General features: G+C 35.3%; 1 protein-coding gene across 6 annotated transcripts in view; it reads right to left on the minus strand.

The window, feature by feature from the left end:
- The window catches only part of GPC5 (glypican 5), a 1,330,718-nt gene that overhangs the window by 1,273,182 nt on the left and 40,912 nt on the right, over positions 1-16,624 (minus strand). For all 6 annotated transcript variants that reach the window (XR_013355588.1, XR_013355589.1, XM_077855189.1 and 3 more), the window contains exon 2: positions 14,420-14,581. Coding sequence is in view for 4 of the 6 variants with exons in the window: in XM_077855189.1 (XP_077711315.1) it covers positions 14,420-14,581 (162 nt within the window). In the remaining 2 variants the exon portion in view is untranslated. The remainder of the gene's footprint in view (positions 1-14,419; positions 14,582-16,624) is intronic.

Consider the following 16,624-nt stretch of genomic DNA (forward strand, 5'->3'; position numbering starts at 1 on the left):
ATAAAACAATATTTGCATAATTCAGAATAACACAGATGATTTCAGTGGATCATAAATCATGTACTTAAACCCAATATGCCACCTAATGGCATCTAATTTTTTCCTGAGAACAATATAGCATGTAATCTATTACCTTCCATCTTCCTTCTCCTGCCCAATTCTTTTTCCCCATTTCCTTTCCCAGCTGAGCTGCAATACTGCTCTCAGGCTCAGCCCCATCTATACAGAAAGGAAGATTTCTGTAGTAATGAGCACTTTTTTATAACTTATAAGGGACTGTTTGACAGAAATGGTGGGAACTCGTAGGCAGACCTTGCAGATAACTGTCTGAAGGAAATTACTGAGCTGCTTCAGTAAAAAAGAAAAAAGAAAAGAAGGAATGAAAGAAAAAAGAAGGCATGATCATGGGTCACTAAAAGACAATATATACAATGCCATGATCAACCTAGTCTACTTCCAGTCATTCTCATCACTGGAACTTAATCATAAAACAAGTGAAAAAATAAACATAATGGTACACTTCCAAATCAAGGGTATTTACTCATTTTTTCAGAAAAATAAATCTGTTTTTTAATATAAATTAAGGTACAAAATCCTGAATGCAGTAAATTAGAAGAGGGTGAAGTTGTTATTTGAACTTTGAACAGTAAAGATCCATATGACAACCTCTGAAATCTGAGTGAAATTTTCAAGTAGAAAATTTGTCACTTGAAACAAATCCATAAAATTGATCATGATTCTAACATACCTTTCACTGTGTTGAAAGGTAGAGATTTTATTGGCTATATTTTCTAATTAAAATATAATAATAAAATTAGAAATAAATAATAAGAACCTGACCACACATTTCTTGGAAATTATTTTTTTTAAGATTTTTATTCATTCATGAGAGACGTAGAGAGAGAGAGAGAGAGAGAAGCAGAGACACAGGCAGAGGGAGAAGCAGGCCCCACGCAGGGATCCTGATGTGGGACTCAATCCCGGGACTCCAGGATCACGCCCCGGGCTGAAGGCAGGGCCCAAACCTCTGAGCCACCCAGGGATCCCCCATTTCTTGGAAATTTTAAAACATATTTGTGTTGGCTGCCTGTAACAAAGTGGATGACTGACGTGAAATTTATTGTCTCACAGTCTGAAGACCAAAAGTCTGAAATCAAGATGTCATCAGAAATGAATGCATACTCTCTAGTAGCTTACCCACCAACTTGCAGTTGAAAATAATTTCAAAAACTTTATTAAAAACTAAGAAATAAAAAAATGATGACAATGTAAATCAGTCCTTAAGAATATTCTCTTGAAAGACTCAACATTGATCTTCTATTCCATCTTGTTCCTTTTTTTTTCCATCTTGTTCCTAATCCCACTCCACAGTCATTCAGTCTTTACCCAACCCTGCTAAATTTTTCTCCTCCATATACTTAGAATCTCTTCCTCCTCTACTTTTTATCATCACTACCAAAACTGTCTTTTGTCTTTCCTCTCAGACTATTACAGAGCCTAACTAGTCACCCTATAGCCAGAAGAAATCACCTGAAATCTTATGTCAAAATATCTAACAAATACACACACACACACACCTTTTAAAAAAAGCTTTTAAAACTTCTCACATATTTCAACTCCTGAGAACATCTGAAACAAAAACACACTGAAATTTGTCCCTACTGGGAAAGAGAGAGAGAGAGAGAGAGAGAGAGAGAGAGAGAGAGAGAGAGGAACTGAATACACTGAACAATGAGATCTCAAACAATGTTCATAATTTAAAATTTATTTGGTTAACTCAATTTGTGAGAAGAATCTCTTGATGATACTATTTTCTTAAAGATTTTATTTATTTATTTATTTATTTATTTATTTATTTATTTATTTATGAGAGACACAGAGAGAGAGAGAGGGGCAGAAACACAGGCAGAGGGAGAAGCAGGCTCCATGTGGGGAGCCCAAATGAGACTCGATTCTGGGTCTCCATCCCAGGTCTCCAGGATCACACCCTAGGCCAAAGGCAGCGCTAAACCGCTGGGCCACCAGGGCTGCCCTATTTTTATTTGAATAAATGTATGTGCTCTACTGGAATGCACTGAAATTGAGAAGGTCTATGATTTGCAGCATTATATTTGGTGAATTAAGCAAAAGAATCACAGAAACGACTTATTCAATAGATTTTGTCTTATGGAAACAAAGTTAAAGGAAGGTTGTCTAAATGAAAGCAGAAAACCCAGAACCCATGAAAATTTAAGAGCTGAAATATTTAGGCATTTCAACACAAAAATATTAGAACAATATTTTACTTACAGATGTCCAATAGCTCAGCACAATCCGTTAAAAGGATATCCTTCCTCCACTAAATGAAGTTTGCACCTATCAAAAATCAGTTGTGCAGGGACGCCTGAGAGGCTCAGTGATTGAGCGCCCACCTTTGGGTCAGGGCATGATCCTAGAGTCCCGGGATCGAGTCCCACATCGGGCTCCCTGCATGGAGTCTGCTTCTCCCTCTGCCTATGTCTCTGCCTCTCTCTTTTTGCGTCTCTCATGAATAAATAAATAAAATCTTTAAAAAAAAATCAGTTGTGCAAAAGTGTGTGGGTCTCTTTTGGGGTTTTCTATCATATTCTATGCATCTATCTCTCTGCCAATACCATACTCTCAATTACTGTAGCTTTGCAGTAAGCTGAATTATCAGGTAGATTGATTCCTCCCATTTCATTCTTCTTTCTTCCAAATTGTTTTAGCTATTTTAGGTTCTGTACCTTTCTGTATAAATTTTAGGAAAAAACTGACTAAATCTACATAGAGCCTATTAATACTTTGATAGAAATTATGTTAAAACTACAGAATATTTTAGGTAAAATTGTCATCTTTACTATGTTGAATTTCTCAATTCATGAACATGGTATATCTCCCCATTTATTTAGGTTCTTCGATTTCTCTCACCAGCACGTTCAGCATGCAATCCTGTACATTTTGGGGTAGATTTAAACCTAGGTATTTCATTTTCTTTTTTCCTAGCTATTAGCTATTTTTCACATCCCCCACATCTCTTAATATTTATGCAGTTGGATGGTAAACTGCACAATTATATAATTATACACAATCATTTTAATGTGCTTAATGTAAACTCTGATTTCACATTTTACAGTAAAATAAAACTGTTTGGTACATGTGTTTTTAAGATACATACATGGAATTGTGCTATCTATATACCTCATTCTTTTTCCTTACTTCACTATACCCTATGTTTTTAAGTTTTTAAGGTCTTTCCATGTCATCATGTATGTATTTACTTGATTATTCCTAATGATGCATAATGCATTTTCTATGCATTTTCCTCACCTTTCCTTCAATCACAGAGACCCAGGTTATCTGTATTACAACATACACTTTCATTAGCATGCTTCTACATGTCCTTAAACAGTCTATAAAAAATTTTCCAATATATACAACCATTAGAAGGATCAGAAAGATGAGAGACAGAGAAAGAACATATATCTTAACTAACTATTGTCAAACTGCTTTCTAGAATAGCTGTACCAATGTAGACTAGCAATTGTTAAATATATTCTTAAATTGCATTGAAAATATACGATCTCATTAAAATAACAAATATACTAAATATATTTAGTAAGAGTTGCCAAATATACAGATAATTTAATTTAAACCTACTTTGAAGATTTGCAATAAAAGCAAATTAAGCAGCTGGCCTAGATCATCCTAAAGTATTGCCCTGGGACTACAGCTTTAAAGTAAGCATGTTAAACCCAGATTTTTAAAATTAGAACAAAAACACAGCATGTACTGTTCCTTCTTGAACCAGTGGACCCCTCTGTGCCACTCCACTGCCCCTTTTCCCAAACCATACTTTCCAAAGGCTATACATGTCCATCGTTCTCCAGACTGTCTTTCCTCATGCAGAGAGGAAACCCTCTAAGAAGTCTTATAGACAAAAAATTATAATATTTCACATTTTAAGCAGAGGAAATGCAACTATCAATTACAAAACATACGGAACAGTGATTAGCAACATTTAAATCAAAAGAAAAATTACCTTAATAAACAGAGGCCTTTAAAGTATTTCAATTAAATCTTAAATTAAGTTTTTATCCTATTCTACCTACCATAAAACCTTTCACATCACTCTGAAGGCTATGCACTTATTTATTTTCCCATGCTGTCATGAAAGGACCAATTTGAAGTTAGTGGTTCTATGCAATAACTCACAAATGCATAATCTAAAGGTATGGCTGTGTTAACATATGCCAATCCACCTGGCTGGGTCAGTCCACAGAGCATGATACTCTTGATCTTAGGGTTGTAAATTCAAGCCTCACAATGGGTGTAGAGATTACTTAAAAAAATAAAATCTAAAAAAAAAAAAAAATGCCAACATAAATTACAAACATCCCTGATGGTGTTTGGTGAATGAATCAGTGATATAAAAAATTGAAAGCCTTTTGTATGTAAAGATAGTTCCATTTGGAGGACACTAAGAATATTAAGGTATTCATTAAGCCACTGAATAATTTGCCATGGATTCTGTCCCTTTGCATCACTCTTTTGGTCAAACCTTAGATTTCTGTGCTCATACTAGTTCCTACTACATTGAGAGTCAAAACATTACAATTTAATACCATTTAATGAAATTTGAAAATTCATTTGACTACCAGCTAAGCAGCAGAAAAGTCTGCTTTAAAATGTGCTATTACGGGGATCCCTGGGTGGCGCAGCGGTTTAGCGCCTGCCTTTGGCCTAGGGCGCAATCCTGGAGACCCAGGATCGAATCCAACGTCGGGCTCCTGGTGCATGGAGCCTGCTTCTCCCTTTGCCTGTGTCTCTGCCTCTCTCTCTCTCTCTCTCTCTCTCTCTCTCTGTGACTATCATAAATAAATAAAAATTAAAAAAAAATAAAATGTGCTATTACTATTCACCAAATAATTGATCTCATTGCTTGTCTTTACCAATATAGAGAACATGTTTGGCCATAACCGCAAGCACTTGCAACATGACCCCTGGCAACTCCCTTCAGGTTGTAGGAATCCAAAGAGTGATCTAGGAGTTTGGATCAGAAGGCACTTCTGCTGCCTGGCCAGAACAGCACTTCTGATAATGTGACAACTAACTTTATGCAATCCCCCATAACACTCATCCAGAAACACCATTAGATAATTTTTGCCCTGAAATTTTTTGCTGGTTATCAAATATTGGGGAAGATATACACTATGAATGAGGGAAGAAGCGAGAGCTAACATATACTGAGTGCTCACTATGTACCAACCTCCATGCTTGTTACTTTATAGGGACTGCCTCAATCAAGCCTCACTAACTGCAGCCTAGAAGAAGGCACTATTATTATCCCAACGTACAGCAAAGAAATCGAGGCCCCCACCAGCATATCTTAAGATAGGATTCAAACCTAGACTCTCCAAATTTAAAACCCTTATTCTTAAACTCAAGCATATTGCCTGTCCAAGCACAACAAATACTTTCCCACAACCAATGTTTGTTTTACTACGTAATATCTTCAACTGATTCCTACTTACAGAAAAAAAAAATGAACATGTTTCCTAAATTAACATTCAAGTCAACTTTATACCCACAGGAGATGGAGTCAAACAAGCAGTACAAGAGCACAATGTCCTTTAAGGTGCAAAAGTTCAATTATCTTTGTTTATACAAAAGTTGGCCCACAGGCAGAATTACCCTGGAATAAAAGGAACATAGCATAGCAATCCAACAATTACCCTTTATTTACTATTATGACTCTCTGGATCTTGAGATGCCATTTCAAGCCCTTTGCCTTCTGCATAAAAGCTATAGCATATATATTCCATTTATTGCTAGATATATTTTATGTTAAAAGTATGGAGATATGCATGGATAATTTCCCATCATGAACAGCTACATTGAGAAATGGCTATAAAATTTAAGTCTTCTATCTGTCCAAGGAAAGAAAGATATCTTATTTTCTATTACATTTTACCACTTTACCAATTAAATATTATGGATGATGGTTTAATATTTTCATCTTAATCTTCTCTTCCCCAAGGCTATAGAAAAAAAGCTATTAAAAACGCTTTCATATTTCTAATAAACTGTTTCATAATTTGCAATTATTATATCATTTAAATTTTTTTAATTTGGCAATAATGCCAGTTATATAAGCTGCAAGTATTTCTAATTAACTAAGAGATGGTAATAATAAGAAGGTATTATTGAAGTGATTGAAAACTATTGATACTGTTTGGTAAACAGAACTTAGTTCATTTTTGATTCATACAGAAATGGTAAATGGCAATGATGCTATTCAAGTTATGAGAATTACCACTAAGACTTCTAAATTGAGTCTCAGGAGCCTTATATTCATCACAGAACCCTATTTTGCTAAATGCGTTATTGACTAATAAAGAATTTTAGTTTCAATTTTATGTAACCAAGTTATATCTTTCATAATTAAAATAAGCTTAAAATTTCTCATATATGAACTCATGATTTTGACCATAATTACACTTGTGCAGCTTTATTCAACATAGTCTTATTACATGCTTTCTCCCATCAAAGCTCAAAGTTTGCTTACAAATTTCAAGCAACATGGCAATTCTGGCTGTCTCAGTGGTTGAGTGCCCGCCTTTGGCTCAGAACATGATCCTGAAGTTCCAGGATTGAGTCTCGCATCGGGCTCCTGCATGGAGTCTGCTTCTCCTCCCTCTGCCTGTGTCTCTGCCTCTCTCTCTCTCTGTGTGTCTCTCATGAATTAATAAATAAAATATTTAAAAATCAAAAACAAAACAAAAAAAAACCAACAAATTTCAAGCAACTCAATTTTATTTGTGTGTCATTTCTTTATAATGCCCTTTACTTTTAAATTATTTTTTTACTTTTAAATTATTAATAATATGTTCCACTGTGTAGAATCATCAGTTCTTCTATCAAAATCAATGTTGTTTTCATATTTACACATAGAGTATGATAGACACATCATTTCTACCACTTCACAGAGCCAGATCATAGGGAGCAGCTAGAAATCCCCTGGCTCTTCCAGACCATTAGTATTTTAACCCTGTGTCACAGATCAGCCTGCTCCAATTATGTTTGTGGCATAAATAGTGGTGATGGCTTCACAGATACATAATTATCTCTAAACTTATCAAGTTATGTACATTAAATATGTACAGCTTTTTGTGTCCATCATACCTCCATAAAATGGTTTTATAAATGAAAAAAAAAAAAAGATTAGTCTCCATCAGATAATCAATGAATACCACTGCCAGGCCCTTCAAAGTCCCTCTTTCACTGAGAACTTTTGAAACAGGTGAGTTTCTCTTACTCCAACTCTCCCAGCCGACTATGAGATTCCAAAGTGTCCATGGAAAGTATCCTACTGCCTCAGTATCTTGAACTCCCCTCCATGGCACACCAAGCACTTACCCCACAGACATACCTTAGGCACAGTTACAACCAACCCCCTCTTGGCCTCACTTCCTTTCCCACCAAGCGCGGGGTCCCATGATGATCATAATATATCCAGAATCTGACTGTTTTTTACCACTGCCAGCACTAGGTCTATGTCACCACAATGCCTCTTCTGGACTATTTAATAACCTCTTAACTGTCTTCCTAGGTCTACCCTTGCCCCCCTATAACAGCCTTTCAACCGCTCTCCACCCCTCACCATGCTCCAGCCTTACTGGCCTTGTTGCTATTCCTCTGACATTTGAGGCAGTGTCCTACCTTGGGGTTACTCTCTCTTGCAGGGAAGCTTTTCTCCCAGACATCCACGTATCCCACTCCTTCACTTTCATCAAACCTTTGTTCTAATGTCAACTTTTCCCTAACGGTCCAGTTTAAAACAGCAGTCTTCCAGCGCTGTTGCTCCCCCTCCCTCTGTTCCACGCTACGTTTTCCCAAAGCATTTCATTCATCCTAACATATTATATTTGTTTATCTTCTACCTTCTCTGGCTGAAGTGCACCCTGGAGGATAGGGATTTTTGTTCCATTCACTGAGGTACAGCAACCACTTAAAACAATACTGGTATGTAGTGGTTACCCCATGAATGTCTGCTGGATGGATGAACAGATCTCCTATGACCTGCGTTCAACCATGGTTCCCCACCACTCATGGCTTTTCCTTTGGCAAAAACTAGATAGGGCTAAAAATGAAAGCAGCAGTACAATCATGCAATCATGCAAGCTGGCTTCACTATTCATTAGACATTTCCCCTGTCCGTCCCTCTAACTGGACTTCAGCTCATTTCCTCTCCCATTCCCCACAGCAGCTCTCAGAGCTGCTCCACCATATGCACTTCCCACTCCAGCTCATGCCATCCCTATGGTGGCACTTCACCACTGAGGGTGATCATCCCCTCCAAATTGGGGCTTTAACAATAAGGCAGAGGAAGAACAATTATATCTCAATAAAACTGAAAAAAAAAAGACTTTTTAGGGGCACCTGAGTGGCTAAGTGGGCCAAGTGTCTGCCTTTGGCTCAGGTCATGATCCCAGGGTCCTAGGATTGAGTCCTGGGTCTCCCTGCCCAGAGAGGGGTCTGCTCCTCCCTCTCTCTCTGCCCTTTCTCCTCACTCATGCTCTTGTGCATGCTTTCTCAAAATAAGTAAAATATTTTTTTAAAAAAAGATTTTTTAAATAAAAAAGGACATTTAAAAAAATGTCCTCAGTTTAAATTCACCCTCAGAGTGAATAAAATAATCATGTGATGATTATTTAATATTTCCATGCTCATATAATGAATATAAGGAATTAACAGATACATTATGCCACTACTTGAAGAGGAGAGGAGAGTGTCACACGCAGACATGGGAGGTGGAAAGGCCAGAGAGAAGGATGTGAGGATGGTAGTTTCGTAGATTACCGTGGAAATAGCTGATATTATCAGAACCTACTGTCAGAATCAAAACAACTAAAAGTTTACTTCTTAAAGTTTAAGAGCTAAATTTTGCAAAGTAAACCTGATCTTAGGTCTATACTTAATATAATTTCCACTATCGATAATGCTGCATGCCAAGCAAGCTTTATTTCCAGCTGAAAAGTAATTTAAGTTCTTGCAACTTTTATCTAGAATATAGGAAAATTACCCATTTTCAGAATTAACAGTAGCCTGCTGACACAGATTCAAAAGAAACAATTTTTTAACATTTCAGAGATAAAGGACATTTGGATAAAGACCAACTGCATTGATGGCTGCTGTATAAGATAACACGCTAAACCACGCGCTGCCTATAACTGAAGGGGAAAAATTGTGCAATCACGTTCTGAATCCCATTGATAGAGACGCTATAATGTGCCCCTTGCTAGCTCATAAAAGCAATAACCAGATGTTGCCATATTAGAAGTCTGAAGGAATCAATAAAAATAAAACAGATTGAAGGTCTGGACACTTACAACCCAAGTACCTGACAGCGCTGGCACCTAGTAGGTGCTCCACAGCTATAGTAAACCATTGAGAGGAATACATGAAAGAAAGGTGAGAGGAAGAGAGTCTGTCATTTTACTTCAGAACCATCCTCCTGTGGAGTACTGTTCATTCATTCATTCACTCATTCATTCATTTATGTGGTTCAATTAATTATATTTACTAGGTGCTAGAGATAGAGAAAAACAAGCCTCCTCAACCCTGCCAGCCTTAGGCTACTCATTCTCTTACACTTGAACTGTTGATCAGGTAATTCCCAGTGTTAAAAAAAAAAAAAAAAAAGTATTATTCTTTTACCCTCCCACTTAATACTAGGAAAATAGTAAAATAGGAATAATTTTAAAATTTATCTAGCTTTGTAAGGTATAGCTGAAGTGAATGAAATAAAATTAATATACTTCATGCTTAATAACATTTATATAAATCTCTTTACTCTCCAATATGTTAATAAATTCAAATATTCACTATATCTTTCTGCCTTTGACTACAGATATAGATGCTTTTGACTTTACATTAGTTTTCCAGTAGTTATACACTAGCCACACACTCTACAGTAGCTAACATCTGTTAGTGTAAGGAGGAAAATCCATTAATTACATTCTCATTCTTAATTTACCTACTTTTTAATTTGGAATTATTCCTATATTTCATTAAAAATAGGATGTATTTTTTTATTAAATCCCTAAATCTTACATTTCAACCCACAAGGACAAGCTTGCCAATCTTTCAAGTACTTACAACCAAGATATGAAAATTTAATCAGCCAAGAGAATTAAATCGTAAATAAAATGCTAAATCTTCCTGTTCTATCATTTATCACTCAGTCTTCTGTAATAATGTACACTTTTTAACTGCCTCATATAAAACTGGAAATCTCCAGAATAAAGACTTAGTATCTATTGTATACTTTAGAAATACATGAGCTACTGGAAGATATGAGAAATAGGGAAAGGTACATCTCAAAGGAAAGATGTAGCTTTCTAACCTTACCTCCCAAACCTTTCAACAAAACACAAGTTTCCAGTATCGTTTTTCCAAATATTCCTTCCTTTTATTTTTTATTTTTTTTCTTTCCTATTAATTTCTGAAAGTGATGCTGAAAATTTTGTTTAGTTTTAAATTTAAAGAACTAAATTGCATCATCTTATTTGAATGGAGATTAAAAACTGACAAATTTGAAAGCTGCATAAGAGTTGCTTTTTTACGGTAGATGACATATTCTCTGTCAACTTCCTCTATTTCTTCATGAGTCACACCATACTTTAGTGTATAAGTAAATAAAACATTATGAAGAATATTTCCAAAATATTTTTAAAGCCAACAACCCCACACTCACAGTAGAAGAGCTGAAGGGAAGTAAAGTCTTTTGCATTATCTCACTCAAGCTGTTCTGCTTTATTCATGAGCATTATTAAGCCCCTGAAAATAAAGAACAATTATTGTGTGCACTGTGACAAAGCTAACATTCCTCTTTGCAAACAGCACCATGTATTTACGAACAGCAACAGACACAGAGATATCAGCTTGTTCCTTTTATCTTATAAAAGACTTCATCTTGTCTGAATGACTACACTTAGGATATAGAAGCCCCAGGTCATCATTATGGACCCTTCCAAAATAGATATTTGTTTTTTTGTTTGTTTATTTTAAGGAAATCAGAATGAAACAAACACAAATAAATTCCATAAAAGAAAAATAGAAGAGTTGTCCCAGTAAGCTGATTCCAACTCTACCTTCCAGGGCTGAATTCTAAAGCTGAATGGGGATTGTAAATAGGATAACCTTATGTCTTCTAGCACCAGTTGTCTGTTTCCTCCCCCCACTTTAAAAATTCCTTCATCTCACAATAATGTGGGTGCTCCCTAAATCCACAGACCCAAGTGATCATTCCCATTAGCCACACTTCAAAACATGCTGCTTCAAAAACATGCTTCCAGGAGATTCTACAAAAGCCATGAGAGAAGGAACCAAAGTACATCTAGTGCTGCTAGAAAACAAAGTGCTGCTTCAAAAACATGCTTCCAGGAGATTCTACAAAAGCCATGAGAGAAGGAACCAAAGTACATCTAGACTACTACTCAGTCTAAAGTCTTTTATAACCCAGAATACCAGTTAAAAAACAGGTTAATACTGTTGGAGTAGAAGACATAAATTAAATATTTAAAAATCAAATTTGCTACATATCAAAATGTAGCAAATCTGCTAACATCATTTGAAAAGCGAATTGATTTCCCCATTAAATTTCTCTCCAGCAGTTTCCCAATAAAACGTGTTGGATTCTTTCTTCTCAGAAAAAGAAAGACTTTAAATTGTTTTTCAGATATTCTTATGGCACAGAAACTAGATGGTAGGCATTTTACTTATTGACAAAGTTGCCTGTTCAATTACGGTACAGTAAATGTGATTTCTCAAATTGCTTTTAGCATATGTATTTAGACAAAATGTGTATATGTATTTAAGTTTGTTTTTCTGGACATAGCCTAAAACTACTCTATTTATTAAATTAAAAGCAGGTATTCTTATAAAAGAATGTATTCCAATAAAGTTAGCCTTTAGGCAAATTTCTTCTAACTTTGTCTTGCTTTCTTGATTCTTAAATAAAATGACATTTCATAAAAGGAGAAAACAAGGGACACCTGGGTGGCTCAGCAGTTGAATGTCTGCCTTCAGCTCAGGGCGTGATCCCGGAGTCCCAGGATCAGATCCCACATCAGGCTCCCCATAGGAAGCCTTTTTCTCCCTCTGCCTAAGTCTCTGTCTCTCTGTGTTTCTCATGAATAAATAAATAAAATCTTTAAAAAGAAAAGGGAGAAAATTTATAACAAGTCATATTTAAGAAAGTTCCTATAATTTCATTTTCTATGATTAATATTTAAGTAAACAGCAAAACTCAACCTACTGAATACAGTACAATGTATTAAAGAGAACGATTTTTAATGTACATAAAATTATCTGACACTCTGGTAGAGACAAAGCCATGTATTTCTACTAGTTAGTTGTCACCAAACTTTTAGTGATATCACCAAAATATTTCAGCTGCCTGAACCCATCTTAAAAGTCTAAATAATGCAGGTTTTGTATTTTCCCAATCCTTTGAACTTAATGCAGTCTCTCTCTCGATCTCTCTCTCTATCTCTATATCTATCTATCTATCTATCTATCTATCTATGTTTTTTTTAAAGTAGGCTCCACACCCAATGTGGAAGTTGAAATCACAACCCTGAGATCCAGAGCTGTATGCTGAGCAAGTGAGCAAACTAGGCACTCCATAATGTACTCTATCTCTCTATCTTGATCAATTTATCCAACAATGTGTGAAAGGTTACAGTATCTTTGAAGGCAGAAGAAAATGTCTGACTAACATTCATTGAGTGCCAATATATTAGCAACTGATGGCACTTTCTTTTCACTTCTATAGTTAATTTTTATCCATAAAAAGTCGGCCTCTTTGGTCATGATCTTCTTCAGCCATATATTCTTACTTGAAGGGATTTTGTTTTGACATTACAAGTTAGGAAATCGTAATGAAGCTTTCCGGTTCAAAAATCTTTAATGACTCTCAAACTTAAGTTAATACTTTAAGGTTCTTTCCAAGTGAGTTCAATTCACCTTTTCAGGCATATGAATCTCCATCACATTCCTCATGCCTGTTCTGGTCAAACTTGTTTATTGTCCCTTTATCTCTACAATGCATTATCCATATTGTGCATGTTGTGCATTTTTATGAGAAAAAATCATCATATCACTCTGTCTGTTTGGTTAAAGTCTTCTAGTTCTGGTTCAACCAGTTCAAATGACAAATTTTCGTCTAAAAGGCATATCAAAAATAAATAAATAAATAAATAAATAAATAAATAAATAAATAAATAAATAAATAAAAATAAAAGGCATATCAATATGTTTTCTTCCAACAATTTCACATGAATACATCCCATAACAGAAAGGTTGTTTCTAACACATCTTAAAAAAAATCACTAAAATAATAACATCTTAAAGTCTGATAAGTCAGTTTCCTCCTTAAAAAAATCACCAATTCATCATGGACCTACATTTTATCTCAACTTAAATTTTATCCTGATTTATTGTGTTTATTTTATTTAATGAGCATAGTTTTAAAAATTAATCAGCTTTGTGATTTAGTTATTCATGTAAACAAAGCACAAGTTATTTAAATAGATTGACATTAATATACTTGAGAAAAAGGAAAACTACCTGAAGTTATATTTTGCTTTGAACAAAAGCATAAATTTGTTTGAAAAGTAGTATAATCTAGATATTTTTATCCTAATCATATGCAGAAAAACTAATCCTTTTTAAAAGAAAAATAAATTGAGCTATTTTACTGTAGTAATAAGGAATTTTATAGAGATGATGACTAAAATAAGAAAAAGATCATCTATTTTCCAATGTGCCTTGTAATTTTATAACCCATTAATTTTATTTCTGAACATACTATTTGAATTGAGGTTGAGTTCTGGTCTTAGCTGATCCTTAAATATCCAATTAATATTTCCTATTTTATTGTTTATCAGACTTGTCTGCACTTTGATATATCACACTGGTGTTCTTATGAAAACCACATGAGGTAGTAGGAGGAAAAATTAGACAAATATTTCTTCAAATAGTATTTTTAAAAACAAATCTATAATTACCCAGTTAAAAGCCATGAGATTTTATGTTACAGAATACTTTACTAAAATCTAATAATTATGTCCATCCATGTTATAGTAAAACCATAAGTCAGAATACTGGGGGATCTTGGAGGACTCTAGAAAGGTATATATTTCCATTTCACTAACAGAAGGGTTGCCCAATCCAATTCAACATGTATGCTCAGGATGACTTTGGAAACAAGTTCTGAGGGGTAAAAGAAGCTAAAACTTCATTTTATACCAGAATGCAAAGACAAGTTAAGCCAGACAAGTGACTCAGTATAATAATAATAGGAAAACTGCATAACAAGGCTTCTCCTTACTTTCAGAAATCAAAATACATTTACCTTGAAAAGCTGCAGCATTTCGCGATATCAAAAACTTTAATGTTGAACTGGATGTTTGAAGCACTTGCTGCATATCTTGACGAGCTGCAATCTGGTATCTCTCCTCCATCCTCCTGCTGCAACATGTAGGTTTTTTGGATACACAAACCTGAAGATCAGATCCTGGAACAGATATATGGTATTTTTCGAAATGATTACCTGTTCATTTAATGAATGTCACATGTTACATGTCAGGAATTAATGATCAGTCCTGCATAGAAGGGGTTCATGTTCTATGTGAGAAACTGATTTACCAGAACAGTTGCTATTAAAAAAAATATGAAAATATATTTGTATGTGTATTGTCCCTTAACCCAACCATGAAACAAAATATTCTAAACCATTAACTCTTTGCTCAAATATTTCATTAACATTTGATCAAATATTATCCATTCAATTAACTAATGACTATTACCTAACAAATAGACCATATAATAGAAAACAAATTAACTATTACATAAGTACAGAGATAAATCAGGAAACTTTTATCTTATTTAAACAGGTCTTTGGGGGATCCCTGGATGGCTCAGCAGTTTAGTGCCTGCCTTCAGCCCAGGGCATGATCCTGAAGTCTCAAGATCGAGATCAGGCTCCTTGCAGGGAGCCTGCTTCTCCCTCTACCTGTGTCTCTGCCTCTCTCTCTCTCTCTCTCTCTCTCTGTAACTCTCATGAATAAATAAATAAAAGATTTTAAAAAATAAACAGGTTTTTGTTTGTTTTTTTCTGAGAGAGAGTGAATGAGAGAGAGAGAAGAAAACATGAACAGAGGGAGGAGTCTAGGGAGAAGGAGAAGTAGACTCCCTGATGAGCAGGGAGCCCAACTCAGGACTCAATACCAGGACTCTTGGATTATGACCTGAGCTGAAGGCAGCACTTAACTGACTGAGCCACCCAGGTGCCCAGGAAATTTATTTTTGCTGATTTTGTTAATTCAGTCAAAAGTATTTGATCTAAATATGTCATACAGAAGTATATGGAATAAAACAATTACTTTTCCTGAGGAAATTAAATCAAATTTTATACATCAAATAAAGATGAAAAACCTTCACCTGATTTCTCAGCTCACCATTATGCTCTTGCGCTTGTGGAATAAGTGATTATTGATTGCAGTAACAATCTTTCATAGGCCAAACCCTCTGTCCAAAATTCTACTAATTACCTAGCTTGCTAGAGACAATGCCTACCACTAAAAGTACTTTTTAGTTTTACAACTGTATTCAGAAAACATCTGGGAAGATGCTTATTACGTGAAATGTGAAGTTAACACACATATGTTAAGAGCTGTGATTAGAAAAAATGCTAATATGATTAACAACTCTCATCCTAGATGAGCTAAAATCTCATTTTACACCAGAACAATATACAAATATAAAAAAGTTAAACCCACCCAAGTTTACCAGTACAATGATAATAGGCAAATCACATAACAACCAGTCAGGCACATTTATATATAGCAGATGTACTAGAAAACAGAGAGGTAAAGGGATGCAGCACGGAAGGTGCTTATCAAGAATAAGATTGATGGATTGTTCCATTGGACTTCCTCTTAAAGAGGAATTTTAAGAGTCCCCCTTAAAATTTCTTGCAGAGCTGGTTTGGTGGTCATATTCTTTCAGTTCCTGCCTATCTTGGAAGCTTTTTATCTCTCCTTCTATTCTGAATGAGAGTCTTGCTGGATAAAGTATTCTTGGTTGCATGTTCTTCTCATTTAGGACCCTGAATATATCCTGCCAGCCCTTTCTGGCCTGCCAGGTCTCTGTGGAGAGGTCTGCTGTTAATCTAATATTTCTCCTCATAAAAGTTAGAGATTTCTTGTCTCTTGCTGCTTTAAGGATCTTCTCTTTATCTTTGGAATTTGCAAGCTTCGCTATTAAATGTCGAGGTGTTGAGCAGTTTTTATTGATTTTAGGGGGGGATCTCTCTATTTCCTGGATCTGAATGCCTGTTTCCCTTCCCAGATTAGGAAAGTTTTCAGCTATGATTTGTTCAAATACATATTCTGGCCCTCTGGCCCTTTCAGCGCCCTTGGGAACCCCAATTAAACGTAGGTTTTTCTTCCTCAGGCTGTCGTTTATTTCCCTTAATCTACCTTCATGGTCTTTTAATTGTTTGTCCCTTTTTTCCTCAGTTTCCCTCTTTGCCATCAACTTGTCTTCTATGTCACTC

Source organism: Canis aureus, chromosome 17 (assembly GCF_053574225.1).
Source record: "Canis aureus isolate CA01 chromosome 17, VMU_Caureus_v.1.0, whole genome shotgun sequence".
Classification (NCBI taxonomy): Eukaryota; Metazoa; Chordata; class Mammalia; order Carnivora; family Canidae; genus Canis; species Canis aureus.